At 41.7% G+C, this 23,470-nt stretch overlaps 2 protein-coding genes across 4 annotated transcripts in view; one reads left to right on the forward strand and one right to left on the reverse strand.

The window, feature by feature from the left end:
* Positions 1–2,813, reverse strand: part of LOC118421451 (tetratricopeptide repeat protein 16-like) — a 17,403-nt gene extending 14,590 nt beyond the window's left edge. For both annotated transcript variants that reach the window (XM_035828748.1, XM_035828747.1), the window contains exon 1: positions 2,296–2,813. The gene's annotated coding sequence lies outside the window, so the exon portion shown is untranslated. The remainder of the gene's footprint in view (positions 1–2,295) is intronic.
* On the forward strand, positions 2,067–22,002 carry LOC118421452. Of its 2 annotated transcripts, none has more exons than XM_035828749.1 (13): positions 2,067–2,266; positions 9,662–9,870; positions 10,633–10,796; positions 11,683–11,859; positions 12,444–12,601; positions 14,719–14,858; positions 17,201–18,092; positions 18,326–18,475; positions 19,156–19,275; positions 19,958–20,221; positions 20,785–20,876; positions 21,109–21,180; positions 21,585–22,002. In XM_035828749.1, the coding sequence occupies exons 1-13, from the start codon at positions 2,213–2,215 to the stop codon at positions 21,787–21,789; spliced, it is 2,697 nt and encodes an 898-aa protein (XP_035684642.1). In that variant the 5' UTR covers positions 2,067–2,212; the 3' UTR covers positions 21,790–22,002. The 2 variants fall into 2 exon arrangements, with proteins under 2 accessions (XP_035684642.1, XP_035684643.1); XM_035828750.1 differs by lacking the exon at positions 2,067–2,266 and adding an exon at positions 2,951–2,974.
* Positions 22,003–23,470: the final 1,468 nt, after the last annotated feature.

Genomic DNA, 23,470 nt, shown 5'->3' on the forward strand with positions numbered 1-23,470 from the left:
GGATCACAGAACAGCAAAACAAAGAAAAATGAGTACTGTCTGTGTTCTAGTGTCAGGGACAGCGTCCAATACAAGACAAAACGACGCGCTATGCTGTGTCAGGCACGATATTAACTCTTGTTGTATTCTGCTATGCTGCTTCTCCCAAAATCGTATGCTTGAAAGTAGGTTTAACTGACTATACAACTAAACGATATGTATCCCGTACTTCGATTTTTCTGACCGAAACCTGTGTTGTTTCTTCTCTTCCCCCCCCCCCCCTCACCCCCCGGAAACACACCCACACTTAGACTAAGCATGGCCATCGGACAGGGACACGAATCCCCGCTACTCTGCACCCCCCCCCTCCTTTATGAAAAAGAAAGGATAAAACCCCAAACGAAGTCTACATGACGCGAATTTCTACACTCGGACATCCGGATCGCAAAATAGTAATATTTAAGCGAATTTCTTGCCAGGTGTGATGAAAAATTGATACCTGGGCAGTATTCTAACTCTCCTTGTAAAAGTTCTTATTTTGTTCTGTGATAGGTCCCGTCCCTTAAGCTCACCTTCCTTTGTGAGTGCTACAATTTGGTGTCAATGTGATTTCATTTACCGTTCTCCTACTCGCCAAGGTGGAAAAGCTACTTTTGGGCCAACCTGATCGCGAATTTATAAGTTGAACACCGCGCTATCTCAGTAAGACATTGCCCATCCCTTCTTTAGACTGACTTCTACAGCGCGCTACCTGGACTATCAGCAGCATTTCTCTTTCTTTTCTAAACGCGGGTAGCTACTTTGGCTATTGTAGAGGCTTGGCTTTACAGCTGTTCGTGATATGTGAATGTCTTTGGTTTTGGGGGGTAATTCCGATTCGATTTTTATCTAAATGCCCTTACAGTTACTCCCCCTTTCTTCCAGCAGCATACACACGTGGTTTAGTATCGAAAAAAGCCATTTCTTGCATTCTCTTCCGGTTTAGATGAAAACCAGATGGACATAGCATATCATTCTAACCCATAGTGTAAAGCAAGCACTTTTAATTGCTACTCCGACACGTCAAAATAGCAATTAAAGTTCTTTTCAAAAAATTGTACTTTTACTAGAGTTGGGTAGGGGGCGCTTCTTATATGCGGCAAGATGTGGGCGACGTTTCTTGAGGCGTTGCTAGGTAACGGTTTGACTTGAGACGGAAATATTTTCAGAGATTATTGGGGGACAAGTATTCTTTTGTTTGCCAAGACATCTTAATAATCGACGGAATTAAGGTCTCGTTCCGGTATTACTCCGCCGGTGGACACTCAAACGTAGATCCTTCCAAAATATAAATGGGGCCCCAAATCGTGTGTTTATGTAGGTGATAAATTGCCTTTTGTCGCCCCCATGTCATATCGAAGGATTTGAGATGAAAGGTTGTGTATTTCTGACAGGATCGGTTGGAAAAGTTTCGGCATTCGGGCGATTCTCGGACGTGTACGTTTGTTTGTCCTGAGTAATGCGGTAAGCGGGTCACTGAAGGAAAGCCCCACTTTCTGGATAGTTTTTCTGTGCAGTTATAGATATTATAAAAATCGATCCATCGGTCAGATTTTGAGGGTATTTTTTTGATTGATTACTGGATAAGTGCTCTTGTAATAGAAATTAAAACATCTCCAGCAGAACGGTTTCTTTATTGGATTTTCGCCCATTAAAGTTGCATAATAATACGTTGTTTTCAATGAGAGAGCAAAAGTCCGGAATGAGACCTGAAGTGAAGGATGATAACAGATCCCTATAGGTGGCTATAGGTTCATTTTTAAAGCCTAAAGAATTACCTAAAATCAATTTCAAATCAAACATCTAAAATAAGTATACTAACATTTTTGGTGTCTTTAATATATATCAAATGAGTTTTAAAATTACTGGCTTTAGTACAATTGACCATTCAATGATTATTTGTCATGAAAGTATACGTATTCATTAGGCACTCACATAGTCTTTCTAAGGCTACCTACAAACACTTGTTTCTAAACTGCCATCTGATTGGTTGTCAATCGAAGCATCCAAAGTTGGAACCAATCAGCAGTGAGCTTTGATTTTTTTGGAATGTTGCCAATCATCAGGTAATCTTTCAATAATGGCGGCCGAAGAACTTTGGACCGAGCGACTGTCCCGAGTAACTTCTGCAACAATGCGGTGAAAAACCCACAAAGAATCGTTGTTTTGGTTCAGGTTCCGTCCAATAGAATCAATGGAAGGCGAAGACGATGTTTACATCGAGGGAAGATCGTCGGCAGCGAGACGGGTAAGTTGTGAGAAAAGTTATGGACTGACCTCTGCGCTTCATCGGACGTGCATTTCGTTGAAACTTGGCCAAATTTTTGCTCGCGCGAGGACTGCTCTCTCTTGAATCGTATTTTATTCCTTACAGATCTCTTCCCCCTAACTGCTAACAGCCGTATCACTCTCTGTGTTAAGGGTTAACGTTACAAATTTAAAGCTAGAGACCGCGGCGAAGGACGGTAGAAATGGCTAGCTTGCGTGGTTTGAATTTTCGTGTGGTCTGTGCTTCAGTAGTGGGACCGGGACTGGACACGGCTGAGGTATCATGTAACACCGCACGAAGCCCCATGCCACGTATGCATGCACCAAAATAAGCACGTTATCTACGATATATCCCACGTACAACTGTAATGTTTGCACCGTTGTTCACTTCTATTGCATATGCCAACAATTTTTGTGCGGAGTGTTTATTTTCGTTGTGTGCTATTCTTGAAAGAGTCCGGAGGATATGGTTGACTTCCTGTGAACACTGAGCAGGATTCCTCGGTTTTTCCCGCCTCAAACTGACCACATGACCGCTCCTGACCCGATCGAGCTGCCCAGGAATGCAGGCTTGACCCACAGGGAGTAGTAGCCACTCCCCCTGGACCTAGAACCCTGCAGTGGTTCCCCATATGTGACCACCAACCAGCACCTTGGCTGGGGTAACGTCCTTGGCAAAATGCCAGCGGTAAAGTTCAGGTTCAGAAGTTTGACATGGGATTTATCCCTGATTTAAAGCTTAGTAGAGAGCTGCCGAATTCCTACCAGTGGAGCATTTAGTGGTGAATTTTTGATTTTACACATGCATAGTGCATGCTGCAAGTGATCCCTTGAAAATGAATCATGGTCGTTTTGCATAGATTTGTCTTCACATACATAATTTGCCCTTTGCCTACATGATGCTGTCCTATGACCTTAATGCTAAAGGCCTTGTCCCTGCAATTTGAACCTGGCATGTGCATAGTTATGGTTCAGGTTGGTACCTGGCATGTGTATAGTTATGGTTCAGGCATTGAAACACGTTAACATCCTTATGAAATCTAAAACATAACAGGTAACTCTCAAGACGTATACGTAGGGCACCCAATTTTCTTTCCTTGAAGATCTAGGGGACACAGTACCAAGAAGCTTCCTTGACATTACAGGGACTTTTAAAGTCGGTTGAAAACTAAAAGAGAATGCATATAGCGCATGAATGCAAGACTATACAAAGCTGCATACCAGGACACGCCCCTCTCTGTTCCCTAACAATGAGAAAGGAGCCTCAAGGGAAGATAATGTCTTTACCTGGTTGGGGTAGGTCGTTGGACAAGGTCCCTTTTAACAGTATGAGGTCATTCTGCAGTGTAGTTTATTTATATGTTAATGACAAGGTCTGATATATACAAGTGTTCCTCCTAAATGCAATAAATGCCTGATACAAGCGCTGGTCATGCATTTCAAAGTTTCTACTGAGATAGGTGATGTATGAACAAAGGTAGTTTTCAAATTCCATTCCTTGAGGAGGGCCTGTTTGGGTCACTCTCTGCCTCTGGTGGGGGCATATCATGATTTTCTGTAACTTTGTAGGGAAAGCCATCTTATAGTAATACTAATATGTCATAGTAGCAAGGCTACCAACTTTCACATGATTTCCTTCCTTGAATTTAGTGAAGTAGATAGCAGTTTCTTCTGAATTCAGCATACTGTAATTTGTCTGGACCCCATGCATACCCTCCTTGTATATGGTTCAATGGGACTTCTATGCATCTGGATCTCATAAGCAGCAGGAGTGCAGATCTTCTGTCCTTGCTAGCATGCCAGCTCCCATTGTGTCACCACCTAGTGCAGACCCACATCTCAGACACACCCCCTTTCTAAACAAGGTTGGGTGGCATGGAGCAGAGAAGAGTAAGAGGAGGAAGATCCAAAGAGGAGACTTTTGATCTCAGGGTCAGGTAAAACATGGGATAAGACAGCATGCAAGGGTTGGGTGAAATTGATTACTGTGCAATAATTGTGCAAGAAGTGGGTGCTAATTTTTTTTACTGACTGATGGAAACAATCATGGAAAAATGTGGGTGGGCCAGTTAATCTGGATGTCCCATAGGTATCAGGTATCCCCATGTGTCCTGACCACATTTCATTTGATTGTCTTAGGCCCAATCTACTAGGGGGCCCGGACCCCCATGGCGCTTGCAGTCATAAACATATAGCGCGATTTCCCAAATGGCGTTATATGCTAATGAGCTTTCCCGAAATCGGGAAGCATCTACACGCGCGCGAAGCTGTCGGGGACCCCTGCTAAGCTATCGGTAAGGTATCGTAGGAGTGGTCCGGACCTTTCGGGAAAAATTTTCCCGATATCTTGACGGCGATATTGCAGTTCCATCTAGACACTGAAAAAAAGCTGTCGGCGAGAGGTTGTTGGCTTGCCGATATCGGGAAAAACCGTGTCTAGATCGTGCCTTATACTTCACAATCAGGATGAAGTAACTAGGCATACATAGATTCCCATCTTTGGGGACATTGTGGTTTACAATTTGGGGTGGTATTAATAGAATAATTCTTTAATCAGTGATTTGTGAAAGCATGTACCCCCAAATTTACGATGTCTGCATGCTCAGAGCAGCTCAGTACAAAATTGAAGATGTACTGAGCAAACATAAAAAATGTGGAGGTACATGTTTTCAATAGTCACTGATTGAAGAATTATTCTATTAACTTACTCATGTGACTGATGAACCTCTTTGATAATGGCCAAGATATGATTTTCAAGTTGGAATGCTCTTGAAATGAAAATAGACATACCAATCTTGTAAGTTTTTTAAAGAAGAAATACTCAAACTACCCTGTTTACAAATTATAGTCATAGTGCTGGAAAAATACCATGAGTGTGTAAATAATGAACTGTAATGACATACAATTTACAGTCATTTATTTGGACAGTGGTTTAGGATAGAAGACATTTTGAAGGAACATCCTACCAGTTTATTTCTTTAAGGAAAATGTGTATACTAAAGATATACGCTCATCACGAAGTTCTTGTCGTTATTCCTTCTTGAATTTTTTTGTGACGAATACAAACTTCCATGTTTTAGACCATGTTTTAGACCATGTGCATACCTGCTGGCAGTCTTAACACCACTCAAACGAAGCCACGCCCACTCCCTGATTTTCCCGCCTTTTTTCCACCCTGATGATAACAGGTGATAATACAGGGGTTTGCCAACTTTAGGTACAAAGGCCTCAATAGATGTTTAACAAAGTCTGTTTGTCTTGGAGATAACTGGGAAAAGACTCAGAAGAGCTTCTCAGCACCCTGTTTACAGAACAAAATCTGCCAACAGTTTGGGCTAGTTGAGAGCTGCAGTAATTCGACCTGTGGGGAAAATGTTCATCATTTTTCCAGCTCATTGAGTTAACACAGCACAATGCTGACCCGTAAATACATCAGAAACTTCAGACGATTTGGCCTCAACTTGAGTTCAGACTCTGCTTCACCGATAATCCCTTCTTACTAGAGTACCTCTTAGCTTCCAATTAGCACGGTAAGAAAATTAATGTGTCTTTTATCTAAGTAGTCGGAATGTCTACTTGAAGTAAGTTCTTACCAACAAGGCAAGACTGGTTGCTTCCTGCCAGTGTCTTTTCGTTCAAGGGTCGTCGCAATGAAAATGTTAGAAAAGCCTTTTCTTTTTGCGGGGGAGTGGCATGTTTGTAATGATGTTTACATGGTTGAAAGGCAGCGAGGAATGCAGCTGAACTGGGGAGAGCGGAATCCAGGTAAAAAGTCATATCTGGAGGCTAACACCTTATCAGTGGCTTGGGAGGGCTACCACCTTTGATGGTATCCACCTGTTAGAATGGATGTGTGCTCAGGACTGTTCAAACAGAGGAACCCAAACACCTGTACGCGATTGGGGGCCTCGATAAAAGTTGGTTCCGCGTCTTTACCGTGTGAGGAAACGAGAATGCGGCTCTTTCATTGCCAGCAAGCGTGGCCATCACCCGACCCCTTCCATTGGTCGGAGCGAATGGCTCGGACAAACACGGGAGTGCCCGAGCGCCATTCATCGGACGCTGCCCGTAGTGCCTGCAGCGGGTTTTTACTTTCAGGCGAAGAAAAGGCCAAAGTCAATCTAATCATGCCATTCCGGCGTGGGCCCCTTTGTTGGAAGGCGGGGCTTGGTTGGTCAAACCTGCCCCAGCATTGTTTCGTACTTTGTTGCCCCAGCTACTGTCATCATAGCTGGGAACATGTTGGCTCTAGTGAATGGGCCCAGCAGAGTTGGCAAGATGGCAGGTAGGAGGGAAGGGCTGACCAAGAGATTTGTGTAGAGGGTGCAGGAGTTCCCAGGGGACGTGTTGGCCTGGTGCCTCCCACAGGACCACACTATGTTCAGATATGCCTACCCAGATCAGCTCAGCTTCAGCAAGGATAGCCATGCACAGCGCCACATGACGTGCAGGGTGGGTATTATTATGTAAATACTACTTAGAAAGCGATCAAGCTAAGTGTTTCTACTTTAGATCAAGGAGAATAATGTACTGGCCCTCCCCTTACTTGTTCCATGATGTTCCAACATATATCGGTATGTTTAAAAAATAGTACTTAATGCAAGGAAGTCCTTGCCTCGGCTTCCCTTTTTTTCCTAGGCTTTGGTTTAGTCTATTAGTAGTAGCACTACCATGCCTATAGTATAATGCTTGCCATGTCAGAATTTACAAATTTTTGAGAGTTGCATGCAAGGTTAAACATCCACCCCAGATTGATAGAAGTGTTGGCCTTATGAGGTGAACGCTTTCCTTAAGTGTGTGGGGATCATTCTTGATAGTAGCTGCAAAAGTTTTTAGAGAAAGAAGGAAAATTACTAATACTAGAGTGGAGTGGAGTGGAGCTGAAGATGAGAGAATGTCAGTCAGTCAATGATTGTTCTGAAATCTGCCGTCCTGAAGCCCAACTCGCTAACAGTTGTATGGCAGACAGACATGTTTCTCTTACTGCAATGTATATGCAGGAGTAGTAGTTGCTAGTATAGTAATTTAGCCCTCAACCGCTGCTGACCTTTAGCACAATAGATGGGTATCTCGATAAACCCCATTGTTTCCCCACCTTGCTTCACAGGCATAGATGAAAGAGGCCAGGCAAATCCTACCAGTCATTTTGAGTTATCCAAACATATCAGCTTCCCAAGGACGCTTCATTCCAATGTCGCTATATTTCAAGTTATGGCTACATAGTAACAACATACTTTTGTGAGGCTTTAGTTTTAGTACTTTGTAGTAGAGGAATTTGCTCTGTCCCCTTTCTTTCTGTGATCCTCATTAGAAAGGGATATTTCCCCATGGGTTTCTCTTTTTCCTGAAAGAAAATCCTTGTGAGGGAACTCTGTTGGCCCTGGCACAGTTTGGTGCACAGTAGGGGAGGGCACTACACAGTGGCACACACACAAGGATTCAATTTGCCTTTAATGAAACTCTGGTAGAACTCTGGTGTTGCAAAGTTCCCAGTAAATTAGTTTTTGAAAAGGACCACGAGATAGAGTGAGTAGGTCTGTAGATTCCAAAATGGGTGCACGGATCTGTGCGCTGTAGCTATTGAATGTGTGATTTTGATTTTGGGGTCATTCATCAAATCTTGGCAATGACAAAGTTGAAGGTAAAGCTGCATTGGCCATGTTGGCATAGTCTGTTACCTGGTTGTGGGTTTGGCAAGAATTGTGCTTACCTCCAATGTTCATGTCATACACTACACAATGTGCGACTGTCCAGTAACCAGTAAATCTCATTTGGTGGTCTTTTTTTTCCCCGCAGTCAAGCGCTCCGCTAAAAAGACATACGATTAGTGAATCAGGATTCACTCAGGTTGAACCGTTCTGGATTGATCTAGATTGGTGAATCCTGATAGGGATGAACAGTTCTTATCAAACCTGCTAAGGCCACACCTCTGCTTGGAGATTAAAGTCTCACATACTGATGTGGCTCAGAGCAGGCCCCAGAACTAAAGTGGGTATTCATTTGGGATGGACCAGGAGGAAAGGTCACATTCCATGGGATAGGCTTCACCACATGGGCTTACCCTTGGTGGGGTAAATGGGGTTCACTATACAGCCAAATATATCATTAGTACTTCATACTTCTTTAAGAGGCTTTTCTCAAGAAAATAGGACAGATAAGAATACCCAGAGTAAAGCTCTGTTCTTCAGTTGTCTGTAGAAGAGACTTAATCTGATTATGAATATGTGGTTATACCTTTTGACAGCAGTCAATGGGGATCTGTAGGAGAAGGCATCAGGTTACTCAGGTTATTAGAGGTGTCTCAGCTATTTAGTCAAAGCAGTGGGCCTGTCCTAATTTCTGCTGAAAGGATTTGGGAAGGTGGAGTGGATACCATTTTGAAGTCATAATTGATATAAATAGTGGCATATTATGATGGATGTGTTTCATGTTGTATCTTGGGTAAAAAGTAAATAAAGAAATTTATGCCACTGGGAATGTCGGGAAATTTATTGTCTTCCATATAGTAACATAGCAATACGTAATATTTTGGTAAGGTTTAAGACAAAGAGAAGGCCATTATATACTTTAAAGGTCATTTGTCTAGTGTCGTACGAATAGAGCACTTATGACGACCTTAAAGAGATTTGATGGTCACATTTGACATATTTATGTAAATGTAAATGACACCGGGTGTCATTTATAATTATATAAATATCCCCACAAATGTCAAATGTGGTTTTCTAAGGAAACCAAATTTAGTGTCAGTTAAACTTAAAGGCTATCAGGCTGTGAGTAGGTCTCATGAATATTAATTCATTCTCCATTGAAATTGGTTTTGCTATAGTCCGTTATGTCCTTCATTGTGATAGCTCACAAAGTGCATAAAATGTATTGTTCTAGGGTTTGAATAATATATGTGTCCCGCTTGTAAATTATGAAGGAGTTACCACAGCGTTTTCATGCACTGCTAGATCTGGTGCTCTGTGGTTTCAGGAATTCCATCACTCCTATGCCTTTACCTGTATTAGCTGATTGATTTAATTGCTATTTCTGTTATATAACAGTGTCGCATGTGCACAGGGCAATCTGATTTTGAGCCCTTCGTACATAGCGCAACATTAACCTTAAAAGTAGGACTTGTGGTTGCCAATCTTGAGTGTACATACAAAATGTTTTTGCAAGGCAAGAAATATCATTTCCATTCTTCAACCTATGTCTGCAAGACTTATTGTATACCACAGGTAAAGTGCATTTGGTATCCCACATCATGTTTCTTTTATTTATCTGATAACAAACAGACCAGGTGTTGGTACGATGTTATACTTGTAATTTTTTGTTGTGCTCCTCCAAAGTACTCCTCTCTTGACGATGGATTTTATTGATGTCACTACAGGACTGGATGCGGGCATCTGGGGCGTCCCTGTCGCGGCTGGACCAAGTCCGTCCCAACGTGTACACCATGGGAGCCCAGGACCCGCGAGCACTACGGCCGGGGAGTGGGAGACGGCGACGGTCCTCCGGTAGACAGCCCGGCAGCACACCATACCAACAGATCGACACAGAGCCACCCCTGGCTGGAGTCGACTATCAGAAAACTGCATGGTAAGACTAAAAGTAAAACAACGGAGATTCTTCCCTCTACCTGCTGTTGCCTATTCACATGAAATTATCACATCATCAACTTTTGATGGTAAGGATGTCAGTGGTGAAGGCCACAATCTTACATATTGTTGTTGATAATGGGTTAACTTAGCTTGTTGTCAAGAATCTTGAATTTCTAAGTAAATGGTAACCAGATTCAGTTACTCTTACAGGAAAATTCCTGTAATTTCCTGTAACCACCTGTAAGGGTTCTGGCTCTCTGCTTAGTTAAATTTTATTTTACAAATACTATAGTGAAAATTGATCAATACTCCAGAAGAATTCAGTGGTGACAGTTTCTGTGGTAGTTTGGACCTTTGTCTTAGTTTGACTAATTGGCTAGTTTCTCCATGGTGTGTTTTGTCATCAGGCTCATTCATTACGCACACATCATCTCTGAGTGATCGTCCGATAGTGCCGCACTGCAGGTACATGTACGTGTTAACCTGCCGTGTTTGCCTTTTGGTTAGAAGTGAGGTGCCGAGCAAACACTTCAATGCAACCGTCACCCCCTTGTGCAAACGGTCACTCCCCCCAGTCTTTGCTTACTGTCAGGGACTCTCCAAAAGATGGTGTTAAATTTTGACTAACCCCTCCCCTTGTGGGAATATTGTGATAGGCAAATGTCATGGAGAGCTAACGTATGAGACAGGTGGGTTGTTAAATGGTGACAAAGGCATGAATGGGTAGCGTTGACACATTTCCTAACGTCTGCTTGTATAGGGGGAGCCAGACTTCCATCCCTGAGTTGATCAGACAACAGAGCGAGAGACAGCGGCCGCAGAGTGGGAGGCGGCCGTGGAGTGGGAGGGGGGTGCCACCCCCTCCGCAACGGAAGGACAGCCGGGAACAACCACCACCGAGGGCTCCAGGGGGGCTGATAGCAGGTATGCTAAGTTGCTGTCTCTTCAGAATTGTTATCAAAGCTGTAGCTTTAGAAGGTAAATTGTGCTTCTTCTTTTTGTTTGTTTTGTCGCTTTGATGTATAGATAGTTGCTTTTGTAAGATGGGTCAAAGTATCAAAGAGGCACCTCTTTTCCCTTCCATTCTTCCTTTTATTTGTATGCAGGAGAGTCCAGGCACCCATCTTGTATTTAGAATCACTCAGTTGTATGGCACAAGGGGTGTTGAAGTGCTCCTCAGCTAAAAGGTGTAGCCTAAGTGTTACTAAGACAGAGAGGTTCAGTACCTGAAGCGTCCCCCCAAAAATCCCATCTGGGCCTCTTGTAACTCACTTCGAGCACTTGAAGGTTCCAACAGTTCAAACTTTCACATACCTGACTTTGTGCCCTGCCTGGCACTACCACAACTAGCATAAGCCAATTCTTCCATCTAGCAATGTAAGCTGGAAATTAGGGGGTGGGGGGCAGTTTCTTGACATTTCCTGCAAGGCCATAGAGATAAGAAGCTAGTGCCTTACCTAGCATTAGTTCAGCCTGTGTCATGAAGTTACTGTAATTTTTTATAAAAGTTTTTTGCTCAAATTTTGCAGCACTGTGAAAGTCCTACAATTCAATTTGTTTTAATAGATATCTTAAGAGCTATTTATCACATGGTGCTTCAATGAATGACTTCTCCTCCAAAATTAATTCTTCTCCAATCAGATGGGCCATAGATTTGTCTAGCTTATCATGTATTAAGAGATAAACCCACTGAGGGGATACAATTCTTATCTTGAGGAACTGGACTTTGCTTTCCTGTATATTTATTGTCTCTACGGACTACAGCATAGACACGTAAAAATTTCTTAACATTTTTTCTGTGCGTCTTCAGTGCTCGGAGAGAAGTACTCGCCATCGGAACGTCCTCCTAGTGGAGTAGCGACGCATAACACGTCCACGTGGGTGGGGTCGAAAGGCGGTCGTGGCGCGAAAGACGAAGATGCGGAAGACACAGACCGCATCATCCAAGAAATCCTCAACAGCCAGGACCAGACTGATAAGTCTCTTGGTGAGTTTTGCATTTACTGAGATGAGAAATTGTTTTGCACAGAAGCTGTGGGGTACTGAAGCACTTGCAAGTGAAGGCCTTAGTAGACTTCATAGAGTGTTTAAGAAAAATGATATGTTTTGGAGTGTGGTTTGCAGAAAATCACTATTTAAAAGTCTATATTTTGTACAGATTCTTTGTATCTTACAATGTAGCCTGTACAAATCCTGGAGAAGTAGCCCAAAGTGAGAGATACATTTCAAAATTCTTTTAGAGGAAGAATTCTCAGAGTCTTGCTCGCATTGAATCTCTATTTACATTGTCATTGTGTTTAGTCCAAAACGCCTGACCACCATACATCATGTGTACTCTTAAGAATACATTACTAATTCATCAAGGTGTTGTCTGAATACAAGCAAACTAAGCCTCTGGGTTAGCATCAGAAAGCAGCAGATTTTCCTCAGGAAATGCGGAGTAATAAGACTCAAGGCATGCGGAGAAGCGATCAGTGCGCAATTAAGTAGGATTAGACGCCAGGTGACTCCAGTTGTCTTAAAACAAACGCTGGTCATCAAGCCGTGCCCCTGGCTGTGTTTGTGCTGCAGCTAAGATGACAAGGCTGTATGGAGAGACCCAGCCACCGCCCCCTCCCAGGGGCTCACCTGACCTGGAGCAGATGATCAAAGACCTGCCTTCAGAGCCAGACCAGCAGCAGGCAGTCACACAGCAGGATGGTGCAGAGGGTCAGCAGGAACCTACAACTGTAAGTACTCAAAATAATGCTGCAAGGTTGCGTAGTTGTGTAGTCTTTGTAAGGTTGTTCCGTGGTCTCAGCTTTATATGTTGTAAAACTGGAATCCAGTGGACAGAAATGTGTGCAAAAGATCTGCAAGTCATCTTTGTTAGTACTGTAAATCTTGAAATGTAGGCCCTATTTTCGACAGTACTCAGTAGTGTCCTCTCCACCGTGAATTCTTTACACCACAAACACGAATTCACACCACAAACACGTGTTTTCCAATTACACTGTGGTACAGAATTGTTTCAATTATGCAGCAAAAACCCGGTTTCCTTTCAATTGTGAAAACAAATCCCTGCGAAAATGAATTACTGTACAGTGTTGAAAATACCTGCCTACACTCATTATCCTAGGGAAGACATGGATAAAAAGTTTCAGCTCACTAATTTTAGTCAATTGACCAATGTTGAATGTAACCATGCTGCAGTGGGTACTCAAATACCTGTAATTCCATCATCATTTTCTGAAATTGTATGTCAGAAAAGTTAGGTTTAATTGGGAGTATTATGGTCAAAGGACAGAGCTATGTTATCGTGGCCATTGACAATATTTTTGAGTTGCAATACAAAAGTCGTGAAGCAGCTACTGTAGCATCTCAAATTTTTTCGCTAAATAGCTGAGGGCAAGTAGAAAGGAATGTGGTAGATCCACTGTAAATCCTCACGTGTTTGTGAACAGAAGGCAAGTGGGAGTCTTCAAACAACCTGTTAAGATTTTCTGTGTCAAGAGATAGAGTTAAGGACCTGAGGACAGAAATGTTGATAGGTAAAACCACCCTAAATAATTGGAAACTAGTATGGAGGTTGTTGGTGTCAAGCTTGGAGCCAGAAAAGTCAGCAAGGCAGACGAATAGGTGTGAAACACTGAAGTGATCCCAGTGGATTAATTGTCGCATATATTACTAAGGTGTTGGATTTGGCTAAGTTTTAACCTGTTAATGTATGGTGTGTTTGGATTTCAGCTATAAGGGAGCTTAAGATGATAAGAAAACACAAAAGTTAAATGTGTCATAATGAATGTTTTATTTCTACTTTGTAGTGCCACGCCACCATTTTTTCTGGAAGTTAGCAGTGGTGTATTAAAGTTGGACTGGTCTATATACCTAAGCTGAGAAGTTAGATGTATCTTAATCATGACTAAACACATGATTTAATTTTAACCATTTTGCAACTTGTAAGCTAACTAGAGATATGAACAGGTTCATCATAAGTTAAGATTTGGTCAAATAGTGAGCTTTTCCAAGGAAATAAGGGGGATTACTCGAAGGTTTGCACAGTGAGTGCATGGTTGAGTGGTTCAATCCATCAGGCTGTTTGATAGCACAACAGGGAACGCCCACCTCAAGAATTCCGCTCTTTGTAGGTAGAGCCCGAGTGTTGACCAGTCGGCCATTGTGTCCTGCCGACCTTTGCCACACCTTTCTGACCACCTCCTTAGTCTCCAGTCGATCTCTTTTTCTCCGAACAGATTTGTTGGTGTAATCTTTTTAAGTGTAATGTCCATGCCAAATTCGTTCCAACATGTAAACTTAAGGCCTTTGTAGTTGTAGCCTTGTAATTCAGTGACTTTTTTGGCACAAGTAGAAAAGTTGCATTACATTTTGCCTACTTGTACAGATTTTGTAGCTCGTTTTCGACAGGTTTCTTTTTGCATGGGATGTGTTTGAGTCTTTTCTGATGTAATCCACCTATATCTGATTACATTACCAAGGAAACAGACTATTGTATTCATTTGTAGCTGGGAAATTCCCAGGGGCTGCGAGGGGTCTTTTGTTGTTCTGTTTGGTTCTCATGAGATGGCTCAGAAACTACCTGTTCTCTGTTTGGTCCAATTATATTCTTGATAGCTTGTAAGGTCAATTTCTGTACCACTTGGAAAATGTGCATCATTAGAAAAGATGAAAATCTGCGAAGTGAAACAAAAAAGTTTGTAATTCCTTTTAGAATTTGTTCAGGTAGTTGTTAAACCATTTTACAAAAGATACATGTGCAACTGACTTGACAAATGTTTTGACTATGTCCTCAACAATTATACTAGGCTTGTTTTGGTTTTGTTTTAACGGTCAGTTTTCTCTCCACCAGGAAATCTTGGTGCGGCAGGCGCCGGTACCCCCGACCGTACCGCTCTTGCGCAGACCCGCCCCAGAGCCCATCCGCTTTGCCATTCCTACAGGAGATGACGATGAAGGGAATGAAGAGGAAAGTGACGAGGAACTCAAAAGGTGACATGGTAGAACTGCAGATGGTGAAAGACTTACATGTACTAGTACTCCAAATTGTCTTCAACTTGGATGAGGGGTGGGGTTTGCAAGGAAAATGTAGAAGTGTTTGCTAACATCCCTGTTGTTGTTGATTCCTGTTATCTTCAAATAGCTCATAATAGATTTTAATCAAGATGTCAGTTCTTAGTAAAAGGCTATTTATATTATTACTCGCGATTTAGAAGCTTGATACAGTTATTTCATTGATACATCCTTATAGGATAGCCTTTCCTGTGGTAAATCAATTACACAAAGCAGGAAATTTCTATTCAGGTGGGCAAAATCCCTGAGTTGTCTACAAACAGTTCCCACCCTAGATTAACAGATTAATCAGGAACTAATTCATGATGTTAATTTGCATACCCAATTAACAGCTTCCTCTGGGAAAACTTTTTGCAAACACAGCATTAATCCCCCTGATTGTGAGATAAAAGGGACAAAAAAGCTGTAATTGCATTGACAAACAACAATGAACAACACAAACAAGATGTGTGCACACAAACAAAGTGTAAGTGTACAAAGTTCAGTTATCAGTGAGAACAAATGTTTTTTCGTTCTACTGCATAAAAAAGGCGTTTAAATAAGTCTGATTGTAAAGGACATTACAACAAAGGCAATGTGCTTTTTTTTTAGAAGTTGTACAATGTGATGTCCATGTACCACTTTTGAAATGAATTTTTGAATCCTTGTAAATTGTGTATAATGGGCAAGAGGAGGCCTTTTCTGTATGAGACATTTTAGTATAGCTCTTGCCTTTGGTTATCCCATGTTCCAGTTTGTTGAGGGGCTGTGTTCATTCACGGCCGCCCTGCTCTGCAACAATATTTCATCAGTGGTGAACTCCAAAATCTACTGGTGAAATGTAGTTGCGTAGGAGGCCGGCCACTGTCAACAGGGGGAACGTACAGAATCAATGGTTTTCTAGATGTCAGAGCTTTAAAACTCCGATGTACAGGAAAATGCTGGTCACATTAGATTTTGAAAGTCACTTTCTTGACTTGAGACCGAGGATGGCAATCATCATCATCATGGACAATTCTATCATGCTTTAATGTGTACAATTCAACCTTTTCTGAAAATGTGTGAAAAAGATCTTCATGCTAATTATACTATCATGCATTTTTCATCTTTCATGAGAAGGGCGAAATAGCAGCGTTCTAGATTATGATGTTGTTTTTTTTATTTCTGTGAGAAATGGTCTGATCTAAAAGTCAGATTCCAGTTTCTTTTTGTCTTTCCAAATTGAATGTGATCAGTGTAACTGTATAGTGCACAAAAAAGGTTTAAGTATTGGGAAAAAGGCTTATGACAGTTATAACAGTGAATTTTGTTTAAAATGTGAAACCAGTGCAGTGTTATGGTTTGGTCATTTGTGAGGGGGAGCTACACAGAGACCTTCAGCTGCTTCATGTTGGGCTCTGTTGTGGACAACCCTTTTCACTTGTGGCTCAGAGACAGACGTCTGGGCCACTGTGGTCACCAATGACCAAATCTACTACCAACAGATTTAAACTGGAGAAGGCGGCAGATGAAATATGCACTAGTGGAGTATGATGTGAACTCGAAAAAAGCGTTTGGGTAGGCTTATCTTTCAAGCTTACTACTTTGAATGAAGCAGAGGAACAAAGATCTTGTGTATCCTGTAGTTTGATAATTACTGAAGTATCTGTTTGGCCCAGCGACAGCATAACCAACACGCAATATATCTTCCAGGCGGGGAGCTTTGTTTAGGTACAGGTAGAGGTACCTGTACCTAAACCTCTGTACCAGCACCTCTACCTGTACCTGATGTTATGTTTAGTTAGGCAGCCCTATTGTGTACCCTGCAGTTTGATGATAACTGAAGTAGCCTTTTAGCTACCAATTTTCCAATGTTTATGGAGCTAGGCAACAGGGAGAAGGCCTTAGGGTTAAACAGACATGCACCTGCTGTAATTGCCCCCTCTTGCAATGAATATAAGAACTGCATGTACTAAAGTATTGTGCCTTTACTGACAGATGTGTGCCTCAAGCAGAGCAAACCTTTCAGTGTGCCACCTGCATTGTTTTTTGCTAATGCAGCATGACTTAAGCAGGCCTTTTGTTCCTTGGAAAAATGCCATTCCTTGCTTTGTCTCGTTTTTTATTTCAAACTGCTTTGATTGAGCAGAAGGCTTAAATTTGCTTCAGAACTGAAGAAGAATCAATGATTCATGTTTTAATGTTTTTAAAGTGTTACAATAAAGTTGGTACGGAGTAGGAGACCAGAGCTTTGGTCCGCATGCTTGAATGAAACAATTACCTTTTACACTGTTATTATACAGAGACAATACAAGGACCAGGGAGCTATCAAAGGATGTGGACATTGTCAGCATCACCAGCAATACTTCCTCCCCTAGACTGCTCCCCTCAACCTCTACAACGCTACACGCACAAGGAACAGAAGAACCACCAAATGTTGCAAGAAAGTTGAACGTCACTATTGACGAGGGTCAAAATGTACTGATAAACATTACACCTAGAAATGTTGCATCCAGTACCTCAGAGCCTCCTAGCAGACGCCCCAAAAGTGCAACGGTCGATCGTAAGCCGTCCCCTGACACGAGTCTACAGTCTCTACAAGAAGAGCTAGGGCTCACGGTGAAAGACGACAAACAGAAAACAGTATCTCCTAGAGGAGTACGATCTTCGGTTAAGTCTCCGAGGTTGGTTAAGCGCAGGGTGAAGTCTGCAAAGGCAAGGCTTGAGGTAAGGACAGTTTCTGTAGAATATGGTGAGGAAAGAGATGAAGACAAAGAGGAGAAAGATGAAGAGCAAATCACAGCCGAAAATGAGGTCAAGAAGAGGAGAAGGAGAAGACCCGACGATGTTGAAACCATGGTGTCTCGAATCTCTATGTCCGACTCAGAGGAGCACCAGGCACAGATTGTTGCAAACGAGGGCAAAACAGAAAGTAGAAGACCACAAGTCAGTTCTGTCAAACCCAACAGAAACTACTACCAACTGTCTCTACAGCAAGGGAAGGACTACAGCGAAAAGTACAAGACTGTGAAAACAATCGAGTTTGCAGATGGCGGGCCATCAGAAACAAAGACGAAGACACTCATCAGTGTGACAGAGAGACCGGAAGGTGTCAGATCAGGAGCTTGGGAAGTGGGTGCTGGGGAGGGGAAAGAAAACCACCTTGGCATCAAGAGACCGGTGTCTGCCCAAAGGGTACGATGTTTTGCACATGTAGCTCATCAGCACCTCCTACCTACTCATGTAGAAACTACAGCAACATCCTTGGTCTTTGTTCTGGAACATAACAAAATAAAAGAATTTCATTGTCTCCTTTGTATCTTTCTTTTTGTTCTGTCTAGTAGGCTCCTGTTCTCTTTTATTTATAGTAGCACAATATGTGTATGGAGTGCTCTAAGGCCTTGTAACTCTGGGCTTTATGTATTTAGGTTGTGACCAGGCCACCACCAAGGCCAGAGTGTCGCCAAGGCTACTATGCAGACATGGACAAGCCTCAACTAGAACCAACAGAACAGGCAGTGCATGTAGATCCAGAGCTGCAACGGAGCCCCTCTGCACTACAGCAGGCCATGACATTGGTATGGGACATCCTTTGGTCCTACTTTGTAAACATCCCTCATTCATTTGTTTTTGTGAGAAACGTCCTTTAAAAGAGCTTTGCAATAGTTGTGTAAAAGTTTCTTTATTTGGATAGCATATCTGTCAGTGCTTGCATGTGATTCTGCATTTGAATTAAACTCATTGTCTTCATTACTATCCAAGTCTCGCCAGAGGATGGAAACTAAAATACGGGTATTTAAGCTTAGTCAATGTCTTCTGGGAGTCTCGTACACAACCACCTGATTAGACCTGTTTAGATGTGTATAAGATTCTCTTCATCATCAAAAAGTGACACGCCTGTAGTTCATTAGGTTCTTTTCGAACTAAAAGTGAAGTAGTGGACACTGCTTTTCCAATCACTTATCACAGGATATAAAGAAGTTGTAGATATCTTACTTTTTTTGGTAAATCACAACTTATATTACATGTATGACGTGTAATTCTGGTCCAATGGTGCTCATTGAGAGATCCTGATGTATCACGGAGCAGCTTTTTTTAGATTTTCTTTGTAGTAACTTGCAGGTAAGGTTGGAGGCACCCCTTTATATAGATCTAACTCTTTGGCAGGATCTATGAAATAAGAAAAAAATCTATGAAAGTACTCGTAATGGCATAAATCAAAGCTTACAGTGGCTTTTATGTCCATTTTATTTAACAGCATCAGAAACCTCCCAGACCCCACTCGGCCAAGGTTCCTTGTAACAGACATGGAGGTCTAGCTAAGAGTCCCAGGAAACATTCCCACCGGAGACCCAGGTCTGCAACAGTAGGCAGCACGGTAAGAGTAACTACATTCAAGTTAAACTGAAAAACGTTTGCGCTGTTGAATACCCCCAGCAAGGTGTTCTTTCATACATGCATACACACTACTCAGACCATGCATAGATTGTCACTGGTGTATATGCATATACTTTGGCCAGAGAAAAAGGATTTAGGGCCCCCTTGCAGCTTTCTTCCAGACTGGAGCATACTTTGAAACTACAGATAACAAGCATGTTGATTTAGCATTAGAAGTTTTTTTGAACCTTGTTTTTATCTGTATTTCATGCCAGAGATCTGTTCTTCAGTTGCCAAATTATTTCTGTTGCAACAAACAAACTGATGATGATTTACCTTATGTAACTTTTATATATTCTGAAGACAATAGGACTCATTGGCATGGTAATTATGAAATTGTCTGCATTGAACAGCTGTGGCTGCATGCACTTAGGTTGTCCCGAAGGCCCTTTAGTTGGACAGGTGTTCGTGTAAGGACTGACGACATGTGTTATTTATTATGTCTACATGCCCAACCATAGGGACAGTGCACTGAAAACTTCAAGTATATTCCTCTTGAGTAGGGTTATTTCTCCACTGTTGGTGGTATCATTTTAACAACTCCTACCAGTATAAGACTAGTCAGCGTTGTTGAACGTTTTTGGGGTGATTCAAATTAAAATTCATTGCCGTCTATGAAACAGGGTACGAAGAAGGAAGAGAAGGCTGCAAGCCGGGCTCTGGTGCCAGCGGCGCCCAAACCAAGTGTGGCAGAACTGAGAAGGAACAGAGCAGCGGTGAAGGCCCTGAAGGCTGGCACCCTGTGTAAGGAGAAGGCTTACATCGCGCCGTCCCCTCCGGTACAGGCCGTGAAGCCCATCATCAGGAAAACCAGGAGGAAGGACAGCTCCAGCTCTGACGAGGAACTGGTGGAGAAAATGTTACTGGCCAGACAGGAAGATGTAAATGTAAGAGTTGTTGTTAATATATACTTGGAATCATTTTTTTTTCAGAAATTCAATTCATGGCAACATGTACGTGTAGGAAATACTGTAAATGTATTTAAGTTCGCGGGGATTTAATTTTGCAGTAGCGGGAAAAGGGACTTTTCGCGGTGGATTTAAGTTCGTGGTAACACCATACACTGCAGTCTAATACCATAATAGAAAAATTCTCGCGGTGGCTTTAAGTTCGCGGTGAAGTGGTCACCGCAAAACCGCGTACATTTCTGCATTTACAGTATATGTTTTTAAACTGAATGCATGGATTGTTCTCCTGTCTCTGAACCCCTATTCCAATGTTTGTACAAAGTATTAAAGGCTAGGTAGGGGATTACTAAACAAGATCCATCAACCTGAACTTGAATATTAGAAAACTGGAGGAGACTGCAATCAAAATACTTTTTCATGGTCCCATGTCACTGATTTGTAGTGTAGTCCAGGGTATACAAAATGTATATGTAGTTTGGAAAACATTCTGTTTGTGATGAACAAAAAGCTAAACAGAGCATTATTGTTGTACATCCCTACAGGGGACTGACACTCCTCGCACTGCAGAGTGTAGGGACATCTATGACAGACTGCAGGAGAAGGGCGTGGTTGTTTCCATGGACACCATCAAGAAGTAAGCAATGCCTTTGTTTGAAAATTTGTGGAAAAAAATGGTCTGTTTTTAGATTTTTTCATATCAGTACTTAGATGTTTGAGAAAATTATTTGATTGTATTCTGATTTCTTGAAAATGTGATTCTTGTTACCCTGGGTTTTGTATTGGGTAAAGAAGGAGTATAGGTATCATTACATTTCCAATAGGGGCTTGCAATTGTAATTTAATACCTGCTCTTCTTTCGTGTTCAGAGGATTGATTCCACCAGAAGAGAAAACCTTCTCAGAGTGCTCATCCAAGCTCCCTACCAACTCCACTTCAAGGTAGGATGGGCAAAGTATTTGCTTATGCATCTAACTAAACCTGGTTGCTACTTTGGGTTTGGAAAAACACTAGCAGGTTTTAAGGGAACTGAAGTTTGTTGCTGTTAGGCATTAACTTAGGCTTTATTGGATGGTCTTTCAAATGATGTTGAACAGTTCTAAACATGCATACTGAAGAGCATGGAAGATGAACATGAACATTTTTATGACCAGTATGGTTAAGGAAATTACTTTTAAGTGATCATAATTTTGTCCTTTATTATGGAGATAAGTCAAAAGAAGAGCAGTGAACTAATTATTTGGAAACTTGCTATTTACTGTGTTGAATTGCAGTCCATGACTTGAAACTAGTTTCAAATGTGTAGATCAGTTTTTTAATGTCAAAGTATTCCTCCCCTTATCAGTCTCCTGAGCAGTCCTGAAGTCTGGCTTAGCACAGAGTTTAAAAGGCTGCGATTGGCTGAGAAAGCTGTGGAGCTGGCCAATGAGAGACTGGCACAGCAGCAGAGGGAAGAGAGAGGGGAAACTGACAAGGCAAAGGCGAAGAAAAAGAAGAAGGCACCAAGTAGCAACAAGAAGAAACACAAGAGATCAGCCACTACAAGCTGAAGGGTTGTCAAACGTTCCTAAACAAGAAGTAGTGAACAAATACATCTATGACAAGGGAAATAGCTAGAACTGTGGTATGTTACGGATTGTAACAGAACGGTTACTGGTTTGAACTGATAAACTTGAAAGTTCATGAAAGACCTTTCAGTTTATCAGTGTTGCCATTTAGAAAGTAGGTCCCCACTGCAGGCTCTGTGTCTGTTGCCATTCTAGTACATGCTTTTGTTAGTGAATACGTACTGTCTAGCATATATGTTGCAAAAAAACAGGTGAAAAAGTAACAATTTTTCTTTTCCTGTCAGATAGTGTAATGTGGCTTTCCACCAACTGCTTTTGAAAGCTCTGAGTCGGTCACTAAATATTATTGACAACAATATGACATAATTAGCCCCAAAATGTCAGTATTGAAATGCAGACAGCAAGGCTTGCCATAGAGGCATTAGATATTACTGGATCTGTATGCATATGGTAATCTAGTTACCTACACCAAGGAGGTGATATAACCTCCTTGCCTACACAATATGTCATATATAGTAAGCAAAGTATACAACTGTTGCAGTTTTCTACATATCATGTTATCTTCTCAGTTAACCAGTATTGAATTGTTCTGCCAGTTCATTCTAGTGACGCTGAAGAGGAGTGGTGGATGTTGTCCTTCGAAACGTCCAAAAGTAAATTGACGTTATTTATCTAGTTGTAGAGATTGAATTGTATATGAATATCGTTTACCTGGATGTCTAACCTTCATAAAGGAACCAGTATTATGATTTTGAGCTTTATTTTACTTCTCTTAGCAGCCCAAGGCTGTCCCTTCTGTGTGAAGCTCTTACTTAGTCTTAGAGTCTCTTTAAATCATAAAGATGCAATATGCTGAGCCAAAATTGTTGTCACTAGAAAGAGATGTACACTTTTGTTGTTGTTGACTCCGTGCTTGTGAATTCTTCTTTAGAAGTGATGCCACCCCTGAGGGGTTGAGGTAGAGTTGTACAAATTTGTCAATTAAAAGTCATTTTTTGTAGAACAAGCTATAACTTATGGAATTAAACACAAATAGTTTTATTTTCGTATGTATGTGATTTACTTACATTCTTTAGTGTGTCACTTGCATGACCAAGATACTGTGAACCTGTATATGAACTGTATATGTAGTGGCCAACACTACAAGATTAGAGTACATGGTTGCAGTTACAGAAGACTAATAAAACAGAAAGGAAGGCACTGAAATGTATGCACTTGTACTTGTCACCTCTTTGCAATCCACCCTTAATTAAGATAAAGCTAAAGAGCACCTATGTAAGATGAGTGGGTCAACACATTTGAATCAAGTTATTATCAACTCCTCCTGAAGTGTATTTCAACAAGGAGCTTGATTTCAGCAATAACTTAATAAGCAATGAAACTTTTAATCCAATACAAAATATTTTTGTGCACCGTTGTTACGTTAGCCTTTAGACTGAACCTCTGACTTTACTTTGGCTATCTAGTAATTTTATGTACATGATGATGCTGATATCTGGTGTATTCTGCCAGCCAGTAGGTACCCAATGTGCTGAGTAATGAGGCACCACAGCAGAAGTTGAGTAGTGTGTACAAGACTCCGTGGGTGACTAAGAATTAGTGGAAGTTGGACAAATAAGACGGATAGTTTACCAGAAGTGTTGGCTTGTATCAGTTGCTTGTA

This window comes from Branchiostoma floridae, chromosome 8, assembly GCF_000003815.2.
Source record: "Branchiostoma floridae strain S238N-H82 chromosome 8, Bfl_VNyyK, whole genome shotgun sequence".
In the NCBI taxonomy this organism is placed as follows: domain Eukaryota; kingdom Metazoa; phylum Chordata; class Leptocardii; order Amphioxiformes; family Branchiostomatidae; genus Branchiostoma; species Branchiostoma floridae.

Coding starts and splice junctions, on each gene's coding strand:
- LOC118421452 (XM_035828749.1), top strand. CDS start 2,213: ATGGAAGGCGAAGACGATGTTTACATCGAGGGAAGATCGTCGGCAGCG. Junction 9,871..10,632: donor GACTATCAGAAAACTGCATG/GTAAGACTAAAA, acceptor CTGCTTGTATAG/GGGGAGCCAGACTTCCATCC. Junction 12,602..14,718: donor GTCAGCAGGAACCTACAACT/GTAAGTACTCAA, acceptor TCTCTCCACCAG/GAAATCTTGGTGCGGCAGGC.